Genomic DNA, 17,753 nt, shown 5'->3' on the forward strand with positions numbered 1-17,753 from the left:
TCAGCGCTGCTTACTTTCACACGTTTTTTCCGCTCTCCAGAAGCAAACGTGCGATAAACACACTATGAATAATGGCTAAGACAGAACCTCTTAATGTGGCTCATGATATGCTACATCGTTTCCACTCCGCTGTATCTTGTTTCTAGTTTCCGGTTCAGCCATTAGTAGTGACTGGGAAGCAAGTCACTCCTCTGCATGTTTTGTTTCCCATAAAATGAAACTGTGTTGGACCACTGAGAGCTTTGATTCCAATAACGTCTATTAGGTACCATCAAAAGCTTTTCCTCCGGACTGTGCTGGAACAGGCGGGCACACGGGCTTCTGCTTTCTCCAGAACCCATTCCACAGCCCAGGCCTTGTTCTTCCTCAACCTTAATTCGGGCTCTTTGAGGAACAGCAAAGTTCTTTCAACGAAATCCAGCGCTCCTTTGTCCTGGTACAAGGCTGGGAGAGAGAGGGTCTTGAGGCCTCAGTTGTTGAGGCGATGCACCCACCCAAAGCACAGTCTGGCACGGCAGCCCCAGAGCAAGCGCGTGCTCGGGGCTTTCCGGTACCGCGAGGCGCGCGCTCGCCCGGCTCCTGTTCCGATACAGGCGCAGGATCGCGGGGCGCGTGCCGGGACCCAGGCAGGAGGAAGCTGGGGACCGCGAGGTGCCATGACTCCCGCCGCCGCTGGTGGGGGAAGGGTGACAGTCACACCCGGAACTTGGTCGGGAAGGGAGGGGGCTTGGGGGGTGAGGCTTCCGGTAGCGCAAAGGGTGTCGGGAGAGGCTTCCAGCAAACCTTCTTCTCTGGCCTTTTGAGGGACCAACGTTGCCGCGGTTTCGGCTTCCAGGATCTGCGTTGGGACTAAACGGCCACGGCGGCCTCCAGTGCCCTTTCCCTTGTGCCTGACTCTGTCCGTATTCGTTCCTAGGCGCCCGCCCGGGTTCCGGCAGCTGCTGCGGCCGACATGTTGTGAGGCGGCGGCATGGGTGTCTGAAGGATGGTTTGGCCGAAGCGGCGGCAACGGCTGCTGGCGACGGCGGCAGCGGGGGCTGGGGCTCTGTAGACCCAAGTCCTCTGTGTGTCCGCCCGGTACCGCAGGGAGGCCCTTGTCCCTGGACCTTGCCTGTGCTCCGGCGCCGTTTGGGACCGGTTAGGCGACAGCGCCCTCCTCTCTGACGATACACGAAGGTGGTTCCCCAGTGCTCAAATTCCTGACCACCTTGCTTTCCTTTCCCGACCTGGGCAGTGCTGCCCCCAGAATCCTCAGCTCCCCGATTTTCTTCCCACCATCGCCCTAAATCTCACACACGGGTCTTACCCGCCCTCTAGTGCCAGCTCTCCACCCCTTCATTTTCGGCACCCTCTACTCATAGCGTCCCCGGGATCCCTCCGAGGGCAGCCTTTTGAAAAACCTTTGTGGAGTAGTGGACCAGAACTGGGGAGTTTTTAAAAGTCGGAGCCCGAGAGGCGGGAAGACACGATGGCTTCCTCATCTGGCAACGATGATGATCTGACTATACCCAGAGCTGCTATCAATAAGATGATCAAAGAGACTCTCCCCAATGTCCGGGTGGCCAACGACGCCCGGGAGCTGGTGGTGAACTGCTGCACCGAATTCATTCACCTTATATCTTCCGAAGCCAATGAGATTTGCAACAAATCGGAAAAAAAGACCATCTCGCCAGAGCATGTCATACAAGGTAAGTGTTAACGTGTGGAATTTTGTTTAAGTGAGGGTCTGGGGACAGCTTGCTAGTCGCATCACCCGTTCATGGCAAAGCCTTCATTCCTCTCCCCTGTTCAGTACTGGGAAATGAAATAGCCACGCGGGCATGGAGGCAGCGGATGCCTTAAGAAAATCCCTTGTAGTATTCTCGTGGTACTTTTCATCCAGCCAGTACGAGTAAGGATTGTAAGCATTTCGGTCAGCTAACATCTCCAAAGGTAAAGTTTTTAGTAGTAGTTTCAATTTACCTACAGCCAGGTAAGCCGACGTAACAAGGATTTTTTGCCTGGCTAAAGTGAAACGTAGATCATGACAACTGAGAAAGGGATCCAGAAGTGCTCCCTGGGAAAATTAGAATTCAGACAGGAACTTCAAACATGAGTGGGGACAGCATCCCTTCACCGGTCTTTTCACTATTTAGGAGGAAAAGTTGCACTTTCTGAACGTGTCTGTCTCTTTCCCCACACCTCCATCCCTCTGTCCCTCCCTCCCTTTCCTCTTTCTCTCTCTCTCAATTAAAAAAAAGTTTTTTAAAAATAAAAAGTTTAATGGTCCTAGTTACCAAAAGCACTCCAGTTATATTCTGTAAAAAAAGTGGTGAATATTCTTTTTCTCTTTTATTTATCTTTCTTACTTTCCTTTTCTTTTCCTTCTGTGTATATTCCTTTGTTCTACGGATATAAATTTTCAAAGCTTGTATTAACAGATTGTAAGAGGTTTTTTTTTTTTTTTTTTTTCATGGAACATTTCCCTGTTCTTTCCCGCCACCATTACTATTTAGATGTATGCGCAAGCGCTTCTGAAAGTTTCAACAATTTCCTCTCTCTTAAATTGGAAAGGATTTAGTCCAGTAATAGGGTTTTGAAGACCATATTTTGATTATTTGTTTCAGGGATGGGGAGACATATTTCCTAGTCTTAATGTTTTGGGAAGCATTTAGATATACTGTTATGAAAAAGTTTTATTTAGCTTGAGGTGATAACTTGTCTGGTAATAATCCAGTTAAAATTCTCTCAATTTCTTGATTGCTTTTGAAAAAAACAGTCATGGTTAATTTTAATCATTTGGCAGGCAAGTGGCTGTCTGCTATTTTATTTTTATACTTAAATTTTTAAAGGGTGACTTTCCTGTTGTTCTGAAGTAGAGAACACATCTGCTCATGTTCCCCATATCCAATATTTTACTGTCAATATTGACAAAAGGATTAAATGACTCATTTTTGGTCCTTAATGATGTGTGGAAGGTAAATTTAAAATATACTCTGCCATTTCCATTTTAGTACATAGGGAGAAAATAAATCCCTAGGAAAAAGTATATTTGGTTTTTAAGCTACTGTTTTTTTTCTACTTGTTTGGTATGCTGAATATCCTGACAGGTAAAATCAAAGCCAAATTGTCTATTTTTTTCTCTTGGGTTTTTATTTTTACATTGAATATGTGATTGTTGTCATAAGTCCTTCACAAGATTATACAACACAGATAGCTATAATTTCCTTTTACAACTCATAAAAAAGAAAAAAAGTTCTTTTTATCAATATTGCCGTTCTAATGGAAATTGCAAAAAATGTCTAAAGGTTCTGCCTAAACATTTGTTTATATCACAGAAGTGGGGATTGTTCCAAAAACCTAATAACACATTACACTCTGTCTTCTCGAGTAGTTTATTCTTTTCTAGGATATATTTAGATTTCTGACTGACATGATGGAATTAAAGTGCAGCTGTAGGAAGCAGTGTGTTAAATGCCTCCACTTTGGAGTATGTTAAATTCACTTTACTATATGAGTCATTAAGTTCCAGTGAAAGCATTTCCTTTGTGTACCGAATATGATTTATTAATTTAAAAAAATCATGCATTGACTTGTTATAGTCTTATAAATTTACCTTTTTCCCCCCATGTAACATTGACATTGTTTAGTGGATAAGGATCTACAATTTTTGCCCCAAATTCTCCCCACTTAGGGAAATAGATTTTACCCATTTACAATCTCATATTAGTCTCATATTAATCACTTTAAAGATTTCTTTTGTCTTGAGTGGTTAAAATTTTTAAAAAGATATGTTTAACGTGAGTATATTTTAGGTGTTTAAAGTATGTTTTTACAGACTAACTGGAAAGCTAGGTAAATCATGGTAGATATAACATTTTTTACACTTTCTGTCAGCATTGATTATTTAGGAATGTAGGATATAGCCAAGTGAAATAATGTTTTAGAATAGTTTGGAGTTTTTTAATTAATTTATGTCTTATTTATTTTTAGAGAGAGGGGAAGGGAAGGAGAAAGAGAGAGAGACACACATGGCTGTGTGAGGGAAACATCCATAGGTTGGTTACCTCTCAGAGACCTGCAACCCAGGCATGTGCCCTGACCAGGAATCAAACCCAAGACCTTTTGATTTGAGGGATGATGCCCAACCCATGAGCCACACTGGTCAGGATTGAAGTTTGGAGTTTTAAGTAACAAGTTTAATGAACTAGCTTTTGCTTCAGGGCATTTCACTTGTTGTTCACTTGCCACTTTGCTTTATCTTGTCATAGCAAATTAAGCATTTAAGTCAGTTCTGTAAAATTCAAGTTAAAGTTGAAATAATTTTATTGCCAATAAATCTGTAAAATACTATATAAAGTTGAATTAAAAATTTTTTTCTAAATGTCTTGCTTATTTTGAGTTTAAGAAAGCAGACGTCATCGTATTGACAATCACAGATACACATAAAGAAGGAGTTCTGAAGTGTTTCTTTTATTCCATTGCTCGTTTCAATGAACACATTTTCTTCAATGAGTTTTAACATATTCTGTTACATTGTGGGAAGAATTGACATTGACAGTGAAGAGCTGCAAGTTCTACAGCTGGAAAGTCACCATAGGCGTATTTGTTAAATGTTTTCCCATTTATGTATAAATAATACTTAATGGTTTCAGGTATAACTTGCAATTTATTGAGAATCAGTCAGGGTTGAGAACCTTACGGGAAGTGTTACAATAAATAATAGTTTTTTTAATTCATATAGTGTTTCTGATTAAAATACAAAGCTGAAAGTCTGTTACGTTTAACCTTAAAGTGTAAGTAAGAGTATTTTAAGTGATATTTTCTTTCTGCACTTTAAACCTTTTGCTACATTTTTTTCACATTTGTGAGAGGAGTAACTGAAAGTAGTGAAAGTTTGAAAAAGCCTTTGAGGATTTGCTTCTTCAGCAGTAGAGTTGCTCCAAGCTATCTATGTTAAGTGCCTTTTTAAAAATTCTAGTCCCTCTCATTCTCGTACTTTTGTAAAATACAATAAAAATTGATCACTAGAAAAATAGAAAAAGGTATAAATAAATATTTATATTTTCTGTTGTTACATTCAGTAGACATAAAATTACTTTGTCAAATTGCTATAAAGGTTTTTTTCCCTTTATTGAGATACAGCTGACATATAACAATGTGTAAGTTTAAGTTGTACAATGTGATGATGTGATATATTTCAAATTATTTCACATGTATTGTGAAATGATTACCACAGTAAGGTTAGTTAATACACCCATCACCTCACATAGTTACAGTTTTGCTGTGACGTTTCTTAAGTGCTTACGTTGGTTTTCCATACTTAAGTCATAATAAACCATTACAAGCAATTCTGGCACAAGTCTACGGAATACACTGAGTAACTTTGCTCTAAAGCCTAAGCCACAGTGTGTTTTTGAAAGTGGATGTAAAGTAGTTTTGAAATCAGAGGATCTGAGTGATTGTAGAGTTGTAATAATAATGAGAATGAGAATGATATCGTATTGCCTAAATAATCATCCATACTGATATTTTTTCCAGAGAGACACTTAATTTGCACTACACAACTTATCACATAATCAGTACTTTTTGAATTTAGGAGTTTACTCTTTTTCTTAAAATTGATATACCTTTTATTTTTCTTCTGCTGCCCACCAATTACTTTTGGATACTGCTGTGTACTTTGGCACTGTGCTAGATTCCTGTTCTGCTATCAGTCTCTCATCATCCCAAATTTCCAGGAGTAGTGATACCATAGAGGACATGGTTCTTAAGGGTCTTCAGAAACCTTACCAGGCTAATGAGCCAAAAAGTCACAACATCACATCCCTCCCTTCCTCAACATACAAACGAAATAAAATAGAGAAGTTAGAGAATGTTGTTTTATATAACATTTTCAATGGAAAACATCCATTGTATTTTGAAGTATAAAGTTCATAATTCAAACAAATTCTTGTTATAACCAAACTTTTCAGGATTATATCATTTTTGTACAATAAAATAAGCCTGTATTACAAATATTATTGCTGGTAGAAGTTTTTATATATTTTTTTCTAAGCAGGTATCTTGTTAACATCTCTTTCAAATTGAAAAGTGTGCTAAGTAATTTTTCCCCATGCACTTTTCTGGGCACAGTTTTAAGATAAATGGCAGAAAGTAGCAGCCAGACCTCTGAGGAACAAGTGATATTTTACCCACAAATTTAAAAAAAAAATTATTTTTGGCTTTTACTTTGAGGTCCTTAGATCCAGGGCCATCAACAGTCCATAAAGTCCTTTTGTACATATTAGAAAAAGGCGCTCCTCCTTGAAAATTTTTACTACCATCTGCCAGAAAAGGCACAGATTTTAACATACAAATTATAACATTATATTATAAACATACAGATCTGTGATTTTTACAGTACGAATGGCCTTCCTTAGATATGGTACTGTTGTGCATTGAATAACCTACATAAACATAAATAGTGCCCCTTCTTAAGAGCCATTTCCCTTATCCTTTAAGATTCTCCTTTGTGTAAAGTGGGAATGATTACTATTACATAGTAAGAAATGATTTAAAATATTTCCCTGTTTAGGAGTTTATATCCAGTTATTAATATTTTAGCCAAAGTGTATTTAAAATTTGGATTAAAGGCAATTCAATTTTTTAATTTAAATTTATAGCTGCTCCTATTAAACCATTTTATTGAGAATACAGTACTTATAAATAGCAGATTATTGACTAATATTAAATATTAACCTTGGATTTACTTGCAAAATTTTTTTAAAACAGTGCTCTCAAACTTAGATGTTTTTAAAGGTGAGTTGTCTTTGTTAATTTTTAACCCACATCCTCCATGGTATAAGGTAGGTTGGAATGAATTTTTTAAAATATTTAATCTAGTAATTCATAACATTTCAAAGGGGTAACTCCATTGTGTTCATTTGTTAATTTTGTAAATTTAATGTTTTATATTATAAATATATTTGTTCAACTTGAATTTAGGTTTGATAGTGCATAACTATATATTTATTTAGGTCCTGTATCCTTGTTAGGGTACTCTTTTAAATGTAAGAGAAAAATAAATATGAATAAGACATGGTCTTAAATCAGTTAAGCTACGTCTGTGTACTAGACACTATATTTAATGCCTTAGATTAATTACAGTATTTTTCACTTCATAAGATGCACCTGACCGTAAGACACACCTAGGTTTAGAGGAGGAAAACAAGAAAAAAAATATTCTGAGCCAAATGGTGCACTAAAATGTTTAGTAAAATATAACAATAATATTTCAACCATGTGAAGTGAACAGCAGTCAACAGTGGTATTAAGAAACATCATTACTGTCATTAACAAATGAGGAGAGACTTTAAAGTTCAAATACTCTTCTAGTTCTCTGGGAACCCAAGAACTCATCATCGCTAGTGTCAGAATTTATGAAGCTTAGTTGCTTACAATCACTGATACCACTTTCTTTGCTATCTTCATACTGACCAGACGCCCTGAGATTCAGCAGTAAAATGGGACATTTAAGTGTCCCCAGGGGTTTCGTGTGGGCCCATTGCTTTCTCTTCTAACAGCTGTCGCCACTGCTGACAGGTCAGGTAATACACATCATGGTCTGACGCAATATTTGCTCCATAAGACCCGCAGACATTTCCCCCCCACTTTTAGGGGAAAAAAGTGTGTCTTACGGAGCGAAAAATACGGTACTTGTTGATTCCTACAACCCTAGAACTAATTAAATATAATAGTATTTTATTTTGCTCTTTCTCTGTGCCACCCTCTGTTATAAGTTCTTTATTTATATTAATTCATTTATTCTTCATAGCAACCTGATCTGATGAGATGTAGGTAGTGTTATTCTTATTTTACAGGTAAAGGTGAAGGAACTTACGTAGGGTCACACAGCTAATATGAGGTAGACCTGGGGGTCAGTCCTGGGCAGCCTTAGGGCCTACATGTTTAACTGCTGTACTGTTTCTGGTTCTAGGGAGGTATTATGGAATAAATGCTATTCTCATTTTAGAGATGGAAAACTGAAGCTGAGAGATGTTAAGCAACGTATCCAAGGTCCTACAATACAAATGCAGTGACAACCAAGTTTGAAATTCTACATCTATCTGATTTCAAAAGGGGGAAATTACTTTTGTCTAGGAGGATCAGGAAAACTTAATTTGAAGATAGAATTTGATCTAGGCCTTGAATGCATTACCATCAGCCTGCTGGGAAACACTGAGCAGGCAGATTTAGTACAAGTACGCAGGGATTTAATTGTGGCAGACATAAAGCTGGAAAGGTTGGTGGGGCTAGATCCTGGGGGACTTCGATATAGGGCTAAGGAAGTAAGATTTTCTTTACAATATGGTAGGAAATCCTAAACTATTCACTTGATTTCTTTTGATATTGTCTCCAATCAGTAGTATTGAAAATACACTATTATGCTTGTGCCTTTAAAAAAGAAAAAAGAAAAAAATGTTGGCATCTAGCATTGACACTTAAAAAATAATCAGTCTATTAATTCAAGTAAAAAATGCATTCTGCCTAGTCTTCACTTAATTTCCCACTATATTCCAAGCTCCTTCAGGTCAAGAATTATACGGTGGTTAATTTGATATACAGAGCTCAGAGTAATATGTGTCTGGTTTTCTGGGTGGCAAGGTGGGATCAGTAAGTTAACTTAATCAAAATCCAAATAACAGTGCTCTGCTTGATGGTATCAGATTATTTCTAAAGAAGATTGTTGAGACTAGATTAACATTTGAAATAATTTAAGTTGAAATCATTTATGTCCTAAAAACCATAGCTTACAGTGGGAATGTGGATTTGTAAAGCCATATTCGGCATTTTCCCTGAAGAGCAAATCCCTGAAGTTAGAATTTAGGGCATCTTTACTGAGGGCAGTCTGATTCATCATAATTGTTAAAAGATGACAAGAACTGATGAACTAAATTAAGTTCATTTACTGTGTTTTTCACTACCTCTATTTTATTTCATCATTGGCTCAGAAAGCAAAATATGCCTGTAGGGTCTTAGTCAACATGTAGAGCTATACAATATAATTTCAAATACTATGAGCCAAAAGAAAATTTTATGCCTTGTTTTTCTCAAGTATAGAAAGCATTTAGAGAGTACATCTTCTTGTAAGGTTTGTTCTCAAAATGTGAAAAAAAGAATTCTTTGTTAATGCTTCTTCTATCCTTATAATTGTCCTTTATCCCAGTGTTTCTGCTACACTATTTGAAAAGTTTTAATAGTGCTTCCTGTTAAGTTTTATTTTCAAGGGAAACTTGTTGGCTGAATATAAGTGCTGAACTTCATAAGTTATTTCCACCAGTATTTCTTAACTTGGCAGTTTGAATGTCTTTGCTAAAAATAGTTCCTGCTGGTATATTAGACAAAAGAATTTATCTATTCTTTCAGCCTATCCTCCTGAAATTTAGAGCATGTTACCAAAGCCTACTTTTTCTAAGCCAAATGGCACAAAATGTGCTATTAACAAATGTATATTCCAAATATTTGCTTTTTTTTGTATTCTTTGAGTAAGTGACTGACTTAATGATGTTTGATTTACTATGAGTGGTGTAGGAAAAGTTTTCTTACTAAAACCACATGTTCTTACATTGGACTTTTTTTTTTTATCTCACAGGAAGTGCTTTTTTGAAAAAATTGGAAAGAAAGGGAAAAACGAAGGAAGCTTATGCCTTCAAATGTTAAGTTTTAACTAATTTTCAATCTAAGAAAGTTGATAAAATACTTTGTCATAGCCATCGAGATAATAGCTATGCAACAAAAAAATAGGTAAAATTATTAGAAAACAGCAATGTACTCCTCCTCCTCCTCCTCAAAAAAAAAAAAAAAAAAAAAAAAAAAAGACCCACAAAAACTTTTAAGTACCATAAGTAGAGGAAAAGTTGTGTTCTAACATTCTTCCATGTTTTCATATTTTCATTTCCCTAGCCCTAGAAAGTTTGGGCTTTGGCTCTTATATTAGTGAAGTAAAAGAAGTTTTACAAGAATGCAAGACTGTAGCATTAAAAAGAAGAAAGGCCAATTCTCGTTTGGAAAACCTTGGCATTCCTGAAGAAGAGTTATTGAGGCAGCAACAGGAATTATTTGCAAAAGTAAGTGATGGATTTTATATTATTTTCATCTGAATCATACCCTGTTTGCTAATAGAAATAAGACTGGTTTCTTAAATAATTTCCTAAATCAACATACCTCAGAGGGTTTTATTTCTGGGGTTGATTATTTGATCATATAGTCTGATGTTTAGAGATGGCCAGTTTGACTCTATTAGGCTAGTTATGTAAAAGTAAATATTTGTAGCAACTTGTTTTCTAAGGAGAATGACTCCAAATCACTACTGAGATTTTACTTTGATTTCTTTTTTTCTTTTTTTTTAAACAGAATGACTATTTACAAGAATGAAAAGTATACCGAAATAGTCTTAAGATTTAAAATGATGGGTTGGTGAGAAAATACTTTGTCAAAATTTATGAGTGGCACATAAGGAAAATCTGATTACCATCTACTTTGTACTTAAATTAGATCTTTAAAAACACATTTAAAACCCTCTAATCTTAAAATTTTTTGAAGGGCCAGTGGGAGCAGAGAAAGGGAGAAAACTTCTTTCCTGCTTTGTACAGTTCTGTGAAGCATTAGTACCCAAGTGCTGATATTACCCCATTTTTTTCTTTTTTAAAGAAGGGAAAAGGTAAGGCTGTTTTTTTCCTGCTAAGATCTGGCCTCTCATTTGAAATTGTAAGGCAGTTTTGGGTTGAATAGAAGTAAGATATCCTACCAGTTACTGTAAGTTACCATGAGAACTGGGAGGTCTCATTTTAGGTAACTATTCCAGATTAGCACTTTAATAAGAAAATAAAAGCTTACAAACGTTTATTGAGTTCTAACCATGTCTTAATTATGTTGCCAAGTAATTTAACTGTATTACTTTATTTAATCCTCACAACAAGCTATGAGATAACCTATGAGTGTACATGGTCAAGTCTCTGTGAGCCTGAGGCAGTTTTGAACACATGCTGACAGTGCTATAACCCATCTGAATATAAACTAACAAAGAAGGAGTAATTATTTCTTTTAAAACCCTTAATAGGTATCATTTATTGATTCTTTACTATTGCAAATCACTTAGAGGGAGTCAAGTGAAATATTTGATGAAAGGAAAAAGATGCTCTGCTAGATACTTTTGCAGAGGTTTTTTTTTTCTTTTTTTCTTTAATCCTCACCCAAGGATATGTTTATTGATTTTTTTTTTTTTTTTTAGAGAGAGAGGAAGCTGGCAGGGAGAGTGGGTGATGGGGCAGAGGGAGAGGGAGAGAAAGACATCAACCAGTTGCCTCCCATACACGCTCCAACCAGGGATTGAACCTGCAACCTTTTGGTGTATTCAGGACGTTGCTCCAACTAAGCCACCTGGCCAGGGCACTTTGAAGAGTTTTTATGTATAATATAAATTATAAATTATATTATATCCATTTATACATTAAGAAACAGACTCAGACCTGGCTGCTGTGGCTCAGTGGATTGAACGTCAGCCTGCAAACCAAGTGTTGCTGGTTTGATTCCCAGTCAGGGCACATGACTGGGTTGCACGTCCGGTCCCCAGTGGTGGCACGAATGAGAGGCAACCACACAGTGATGTTTCTCTCCCTCTCCTTCTCCTTTCCCCTCTCTCTAAAAATAAACAAACAAACAAATTATTTAAAAAAAAAAAAAAAAAGGAAAGAAAGAAACAGACTCAGAGATGGAGAAACTTGCATGAGATTATTCATTCATTTGTTCTACAGATACTTAGTGACGTCCTCACTATTTACCAGACATAGTGCTAAGGGCTGGGCTTACAACAGTATGCAAAACACACATAGTTCCTATCATTACAGAGATTAGTTCACTAGGAAGGATCAAGCTAAACAAATAAAACAGGAACATTCATACAGTGAGAAAGTGTTACGGTCTTGATTCAAACTCATATTTTCTCGCTTTAGAACCTGTGCTCTTTCTACAATACCATGCTAATGCTCTAGTCACCATTTTATCTGCTTAAATTTATTTAGGGATTTTTAAGTGGATCATGCTTTCTCCTTTCAAACAGGGCAAAAATATGAATGAAAGAAATAATTGACTACCTGACAAATTTATCTCCACCTCTTTCTCCTTGTCATTTGCTTTTTATTTCCTCTTTCTTGTGACCCTTTTTTCTTGCCCTGATCTATGGGTGAAGATTCTTTGGTTTAGTGAGGAAAGTTAGCAGAGAGGTAGAACTTCCCTAGTGCTTCCCTAGAACACAAAGTACTTAAGTCCTAAATCTGAAAGGAATTGATAAGTAAATACAGCGTCTTTTTCATCACTTTTATTTCACTTCTTTTAGACTTTATTTTAAATACACAACAGTAGCCTTATTTGAGGCTGTCTTTCACTGCTAGCAGCAATTATCTAGAAAGGAAGAAACATTAAGAATCAAGATTTAAGTGAACTATAAATTATAAGTGAGTCATTTTAGTATGTGAAACTGAGAATCTTAAAACATAATGAAAACTTCCAAAAGAAGAAATGAATTAGGAAGTACATGCCTACTTACCTCTCACACTCCCATTTTAGAAAGAAAATACTTGGGATGGATTGGGTAAGAGTCTGAAGGGGAAAAGGAAATTAGAAGAAATATTACTGAAAATTTTAATTTGTGGGAATGAATACAAATACAATTTATCAATCGACAATGATTTTAAGGGCATAGGAATGCTTTCATTTTGGGAGAGAAAAGTATGGAAGCTGATATGGAGCCATGGTACCTAAGAGTCAGTTAAATTTTAAATATAACCAGTATGTGCCTTTGCAGATCATTGAATAAACTGCGAGAGCATGCACCTTTGCAATAAAACCTGTGTAGAGACTTGATATTATTTGAGTTTTTTCTGTGCTATGAAATTATATGTATTTATAGTTGATTAGGCCACAGAGTAGGTATTCTTAAGTTGATAAATTCACATATTTGTTTTGCCCTACAATTTTCTTATGAACTCTTAAAATGTTTTTTGTGAGACACTCTTAAATTATTTTGAACTCTGGGTATTCCTGTCACAAAAGTAAATATGCCTGTGTTAGAATAACTATCTTCCATATTTCTTCATAAAAATGGGGAAAGTAGTTATTTGAGACAATACCTGGTTTGTAATTTCCTAAACAAAAAAAGTTTTTGCAGGGAAGGTATAATATAGGCACACTAATAACTGTAATAGCCCTGGCTGGTTTAGCTCAGTGGATTGAGCGTCGGCCTGCGAGCTAAGTGTCGCTGGTTCGATCTTCCAGTCAGGGTACATCAGAGAAGGAAAACTCTGACTCCAAAAAACCTCCGCTGCCTTGCGGCATACCTCTTCAGGGGAAAGGCTAAGGGAGTAAACCCCGACAGAAAATCCGGAGCCGGAGTCCCTAAGGCGGTTTGATGTTGTGATCAACACCGGCAACTCCTGCGGCGCACCTGAACCCAAGCTGTATCGACTCCGTCTTTCCCTTGGACCCTTCAGCTGCGAAGAGAGGGGGGGTCTGCTGCATGGGCAATAGCAGACCCTCCATATTACCCTGCCCAGGCTCTGTAGCTTCAGCGTCATCGCAAGATGTCGATTCAACACGGGAGGAGACAGATACCATGTCACTCCCGAGTCGGACTGCACAGCCATTCTCGGCGGTGCAGATGGACTCTTAAGAAGCTACACCATCGTCTCTCGAGACGGACGGCTGCCGACGACGAATAACTGTAATATGAGGCTGACTACTATCATGAGGAAGATATAAAGAGAACCCACGTGCAGAGACATCATAGTCAGTTTTGGGTGTAAGGGTGTTGTCTCAGCCTCAAACCCGTCTTTCCATGCTCCACTTTGTGACAGGGCCTAGCATACCCCCAAACAACATTTCCACTTTTCTAGCTGACTGCTGTTAGACTAATGCCAGTAGAGGGCTGTAGAAGGAGATCACCAGGGCTTCTTTCTCTTACTTCCTGTTAATTTTGAGTTTCTTTGAGCAAGCTAGCAATGCATTTTCCTCCTGGCTGCATCAGTTTTTTCCTGAGGCAGTAATTGAATCTAGTTTGCAGTTTCTCTATTACTTACAGAACCAGCTTGACATTCATCTTCTTCCTCAAGGATGTGACTCTCAAGCTTTGGGGCTCTCCTCCAAGCCCAGAGATTCTAGTACCAGTCAATCTATGCCTCTTCTTCAGAGGTCTGAATTTTAGTTCATGGGTTGCTTCTCTAAGCTCCTAAGTTTTAAAAATTCCAGGCTTTTCCCTTGTTCCCCTTGTTTTAGGGTTGGGGGCTGCTCTCTGTAGTTGCTACCTGCATGATACCTTAGCGTTTTTTTCTTGCCTTTTCATTTACCTTGTTAACTTTATAGTTGGTTAACAAATACTACATCCTTTCTGTTTTCCTAACTAGTGTTACTTCTATCTCCTGATTAGATCCTGAATGTTAATGGGAGGAATCGGGAAAAAAACTTAATGGAAAAATAGTATTTCAGTTTGACCTGAAGGAAGAGTGGAATTTTAGTAGGTGAAAATCAGGAAATTTCAAATAGAATGAATATCAGCATGAATAAAGATAGCAAAAATGTGAGGGATGGTGTATTTTTATTTTATTTTATTTTATTTTTTTGTACAAGGTACATGTTACAAAAAAAGATTATAGAGTGATAGGTTGTAGCAGACAGTAATTTGAAGTACCTTGAACTCTACGGGCTGGGAAATTCAGACCTAAATGGTAACAATTAAATGATTTTTAAAAGTATAATAATGACCTGATTAGAATTCTCCTCTTAAAATATTTGGATAATAAATTCATGATAGCTTATTAAGAGAAGTTAGGAGTGTAGAGCTTATTCTGTGCATCAAGGTTTTTTCACAAAGCATTCGCTCACAAAATACGGGGGCCTATGTACTCGGAATCCAGTAATGAATATGAAAACAATTTCTATTCTCAAGTCTAGAGGAGAAAAAAGATATGTACTTAGATAATTAGAGAACAAACTGTGGAAATGCATAGAGAATGATGCCTTATGGGAAATAGAGCAAGAAAGCCTAACTGATTGTGTTTTTCCTGGTGGCTAGGAATTGGCCATGCATAAAGGAGGGTACGAGCCAGGCTTAAGGAACAATTGTGAGAAAAGTCGAGAGGGAGAAACAGCATTGTTTTGATAGTATTTAATGGGAAATTATATGATCTTTTCAAGAACATTTACTTTTTTTCCTTTCTTCATGTGGATTTTCTGCTAATGGATGAAATTAAATTGGGAAGGAGTCTCCGCTGTTATAACAGTGCATGTAAATTGAGAAGGGATATTACCTATTGCCACAGTGCATGTATGGCCTATGTATGCATCCTGTGGTTTTTATAGAGGATAGATAGATATAGTAAATGAATGGATTTTTAACTACCCCATTTAAATTCAGTCCTTGGTGTCTTTTCACTAATGTGTATATGGGAAGGTTGTGTGTGTGTGAGGTGTGCACCTTAGTGTATTTATAGAGGAGGGAGAGGGACAGAAAAAGAGAGGTGTATATATCCAGAGATACATATATATCATTAGCTGTGATAAAAACTTAAAAGAAATATCAAGACAGCTATTGCTTTCATGTATAGTACTTTTTCCTAAGTGTTTGGGGTACTGTAGTAGGGAGATTTTAAACTACCAAAAAAATTGTGGATTGAAAAATGTTTACATCAAAATTGTAAGTTGAGAGGACAGAAGAATCAAGTGAAACAAAAGGAAGACAGAAACACAAGTAAAGGAACCAAAAAGAGAATATTGTGATTTTTCTGTCAACTTTTTTTCAGCTTCTTCAGTTGAAACAAAGGTCGTAAATTATGTGACGTAAAGGGGGGATTATGTATAAGAGAACCAGTCTCATAGAGTTCCTGTTCTCTAGGTGCACAACAATTACACAGGGTGGGCAAAAGTAGGTTTACAGTAGTTCATATGGGAAATAATGCAATCATTAGTAAAAATTAATACAAAAATGAGCTCTGAGTTTTGTGTACTCACAACTGTAAACCCAGTTTTGCCCTACCCTGTCTGATCGTTGGGAATATTCAAATTTGATGACTCATTCTGCAGTTGGTTTAATAATCTACCTTTAAAGTGTGTGTATGTTGTGGGCTTTTAAAAAATTATTCGTTTTTATGTTTTTCGTGTTTAGGCCAGACAGCAACAAGCAGAACTGGCCCAGCAGGAATGGCTTCAAATGCAGCAAGCTGCCCAACAAGCACAACTTGCTGCTGCCTCAGCCAGTGCATCTAACCAGGCAGGATCTTCTCAGGATGAAGAAGATGATGATGATATCTGAAATTCACGAGTTGAGGTTCTGTTTCCTCTATAAATGTTTTTCCCTGCACAAGAAAACAGTGAAAGAAATGCTTATCTGTAATTTTGTATGCATCTTGGTGGACCTGCCACTGATATTCTAGGGATGTCTGCTGTTAACTTTCATCAATTGTGTGCTATTCATGTAAAAACTGTCTCTGAACTGTTGAAAATTTAAAGTTCAGTATAATATCCATTTTGAATTTTTAATGGTGTTTATGAGATTTTAGATAGCAGTGAATCCTCTATACATCAATAAACAGTGTTACAGAAAAACCTCAACTTTATAAAAATATAGTGAAATTTATACAGAAATTCTAAATGTCCATTTTCATTTCCTCTGCCGTTTTAACTGAACTAAAAATTGGGAATTTTAAATTATTGGGTGGCGGGGTGCTGTGCAATGCAGTGGACATTAGATCGGATTGGTGAAAAAAACAAGGACTTCAGTTCTATAGGATCTGATTTTTTTGTCTTTTAAAATGAGTATATATACAGGTCATATATATATACACACACATACACACTCATAAAATATACTTGTTTGAAAAATTTTCAAAATAGGACATGCAAAAACTAGGAAGGGGTATGTTCAATGCTAGTTGTATAAATTTGGTGGGTTATATTTTTGATTTTGTTTTTTATGTAGAGGTAAAAACTACTGTTTTATTATGGTATAATTCATCCTGAGCTACACTATCACATTTCAAAGACTGTCCACTTTTGAGAACTGTCATGATTCTTACAATTTCACTCCGATGATTGTCAATAGTATTACTTGCTTAGTCTATCCATGTTTATTGAAACTTGTGAAACAATTGCCTAATTTGCATCAGTTGAACTGAGGTTAATGAATATTCAAACCTTTGCTGGGGGAAAGAAATGAAAGTTAACGAGCATGCTTGCTGTAAAAGAGGGATTTTTTTTGTAATTTAACTTATAGTTTACTTATTGTTTGTTTTTAGCATTACTCTCATATTTTCTGACTAGATGCTTTCTTTGAAATGGGATCATTGTCTCCATCATAGAGTGAGAGCTTTAAAAAATGATTTGTTTTGTTTTAAAAAACCTGTATTAACTAATCAGCCCTATATGAAGCATAAAAAGTAGTTTCAACCAGCTCATTAAAAAGGGAGGAAGCTTTAATTTGGTTCTAATTAAGTATGGTAGTGATTTTTATAGGAATCCAATGTTGTTGAAGAAATGGCATCTTGTTTGTATTTGGAAACAGAATGGAAAAGCCACTTAATATAGTATGAAGTAATCTGAATTTCTTTGTCAGTTGCCAAATCATTTAAATTTCTGTATTCACCAAGCCCAAGGATAGTTTGTGGCTGCCCAGGATTCCAGTTTTAATTGGAGAGCTAAGTGAAGTTTACAAGTATTAGATTTCTTAACGATCATATTTTGCAGTT

General features: G+C 36.8%; 1 protein-coding gene across 1 annotated transcript; it reads left to right on the forward strand.

Moving 5' to 3' along the window:
* Window positions 1-745: 745 nt before the first annotated feature.
* Window positions 746-17,326, forward strand: DR1 (down-regulator of transcription 1). Its single transcript, XM_090269745.1, has 3 exons — window positions 746-1,688; window positions 9,925-10,088; window positions 16,175-17,326. Exons 1-3 carry the CDS (start codon window positions 1,469-1,471, stop codon window positions 16,319-16,321), a joined length of 531 nt encoding a protein of 176 aa, XP_090125871.1. The 5' UTR covers window positions 746-1,468; the 3' UTR covers window positions 16,322-17,326.
* Window positions 17,327-17,753: the final 427 nt, after the last annotated feature.

Source organism: Furipterus horrens, unplaced genomic scaffold (genome assembly GCF_987537825.1).
Source record: "Furipterus horrens unplaced genomic scaffold, mFurHor1.1.pri manual_scaffold_3, whole genome shotgun sequence".
In the NCBI taxonomy this organism is placed as follows: Eukaryota; Metazoa; Chordata; class Mammalia; order Chiroptera; family Furipteridae; genus Furipterus; species Furipterus horrens.

Coding starts and splice junctions, on each gene's coding strand:
- DR1 (XM_090269745.1), top strand. CDS start 1,469: ATGGCTTCCTCATCTGGCAACGATGATGATCTGACTATACCCAGAGCT. Junction 1,689..9,924: donor GCCAGAGCATGTCATACAAG/GTAAGTGTTAAC, acceptor TCATTTCCCTAG/CCCTAGAAAGTTTGGGCTTT. Junction 10,089..16,174: donor AACAGGAATTATTTGCAAAA/GTAAGTGATGGA, acceptor TTTCGTGTTTAG/GCCAGACAGCAACAAGCAGA.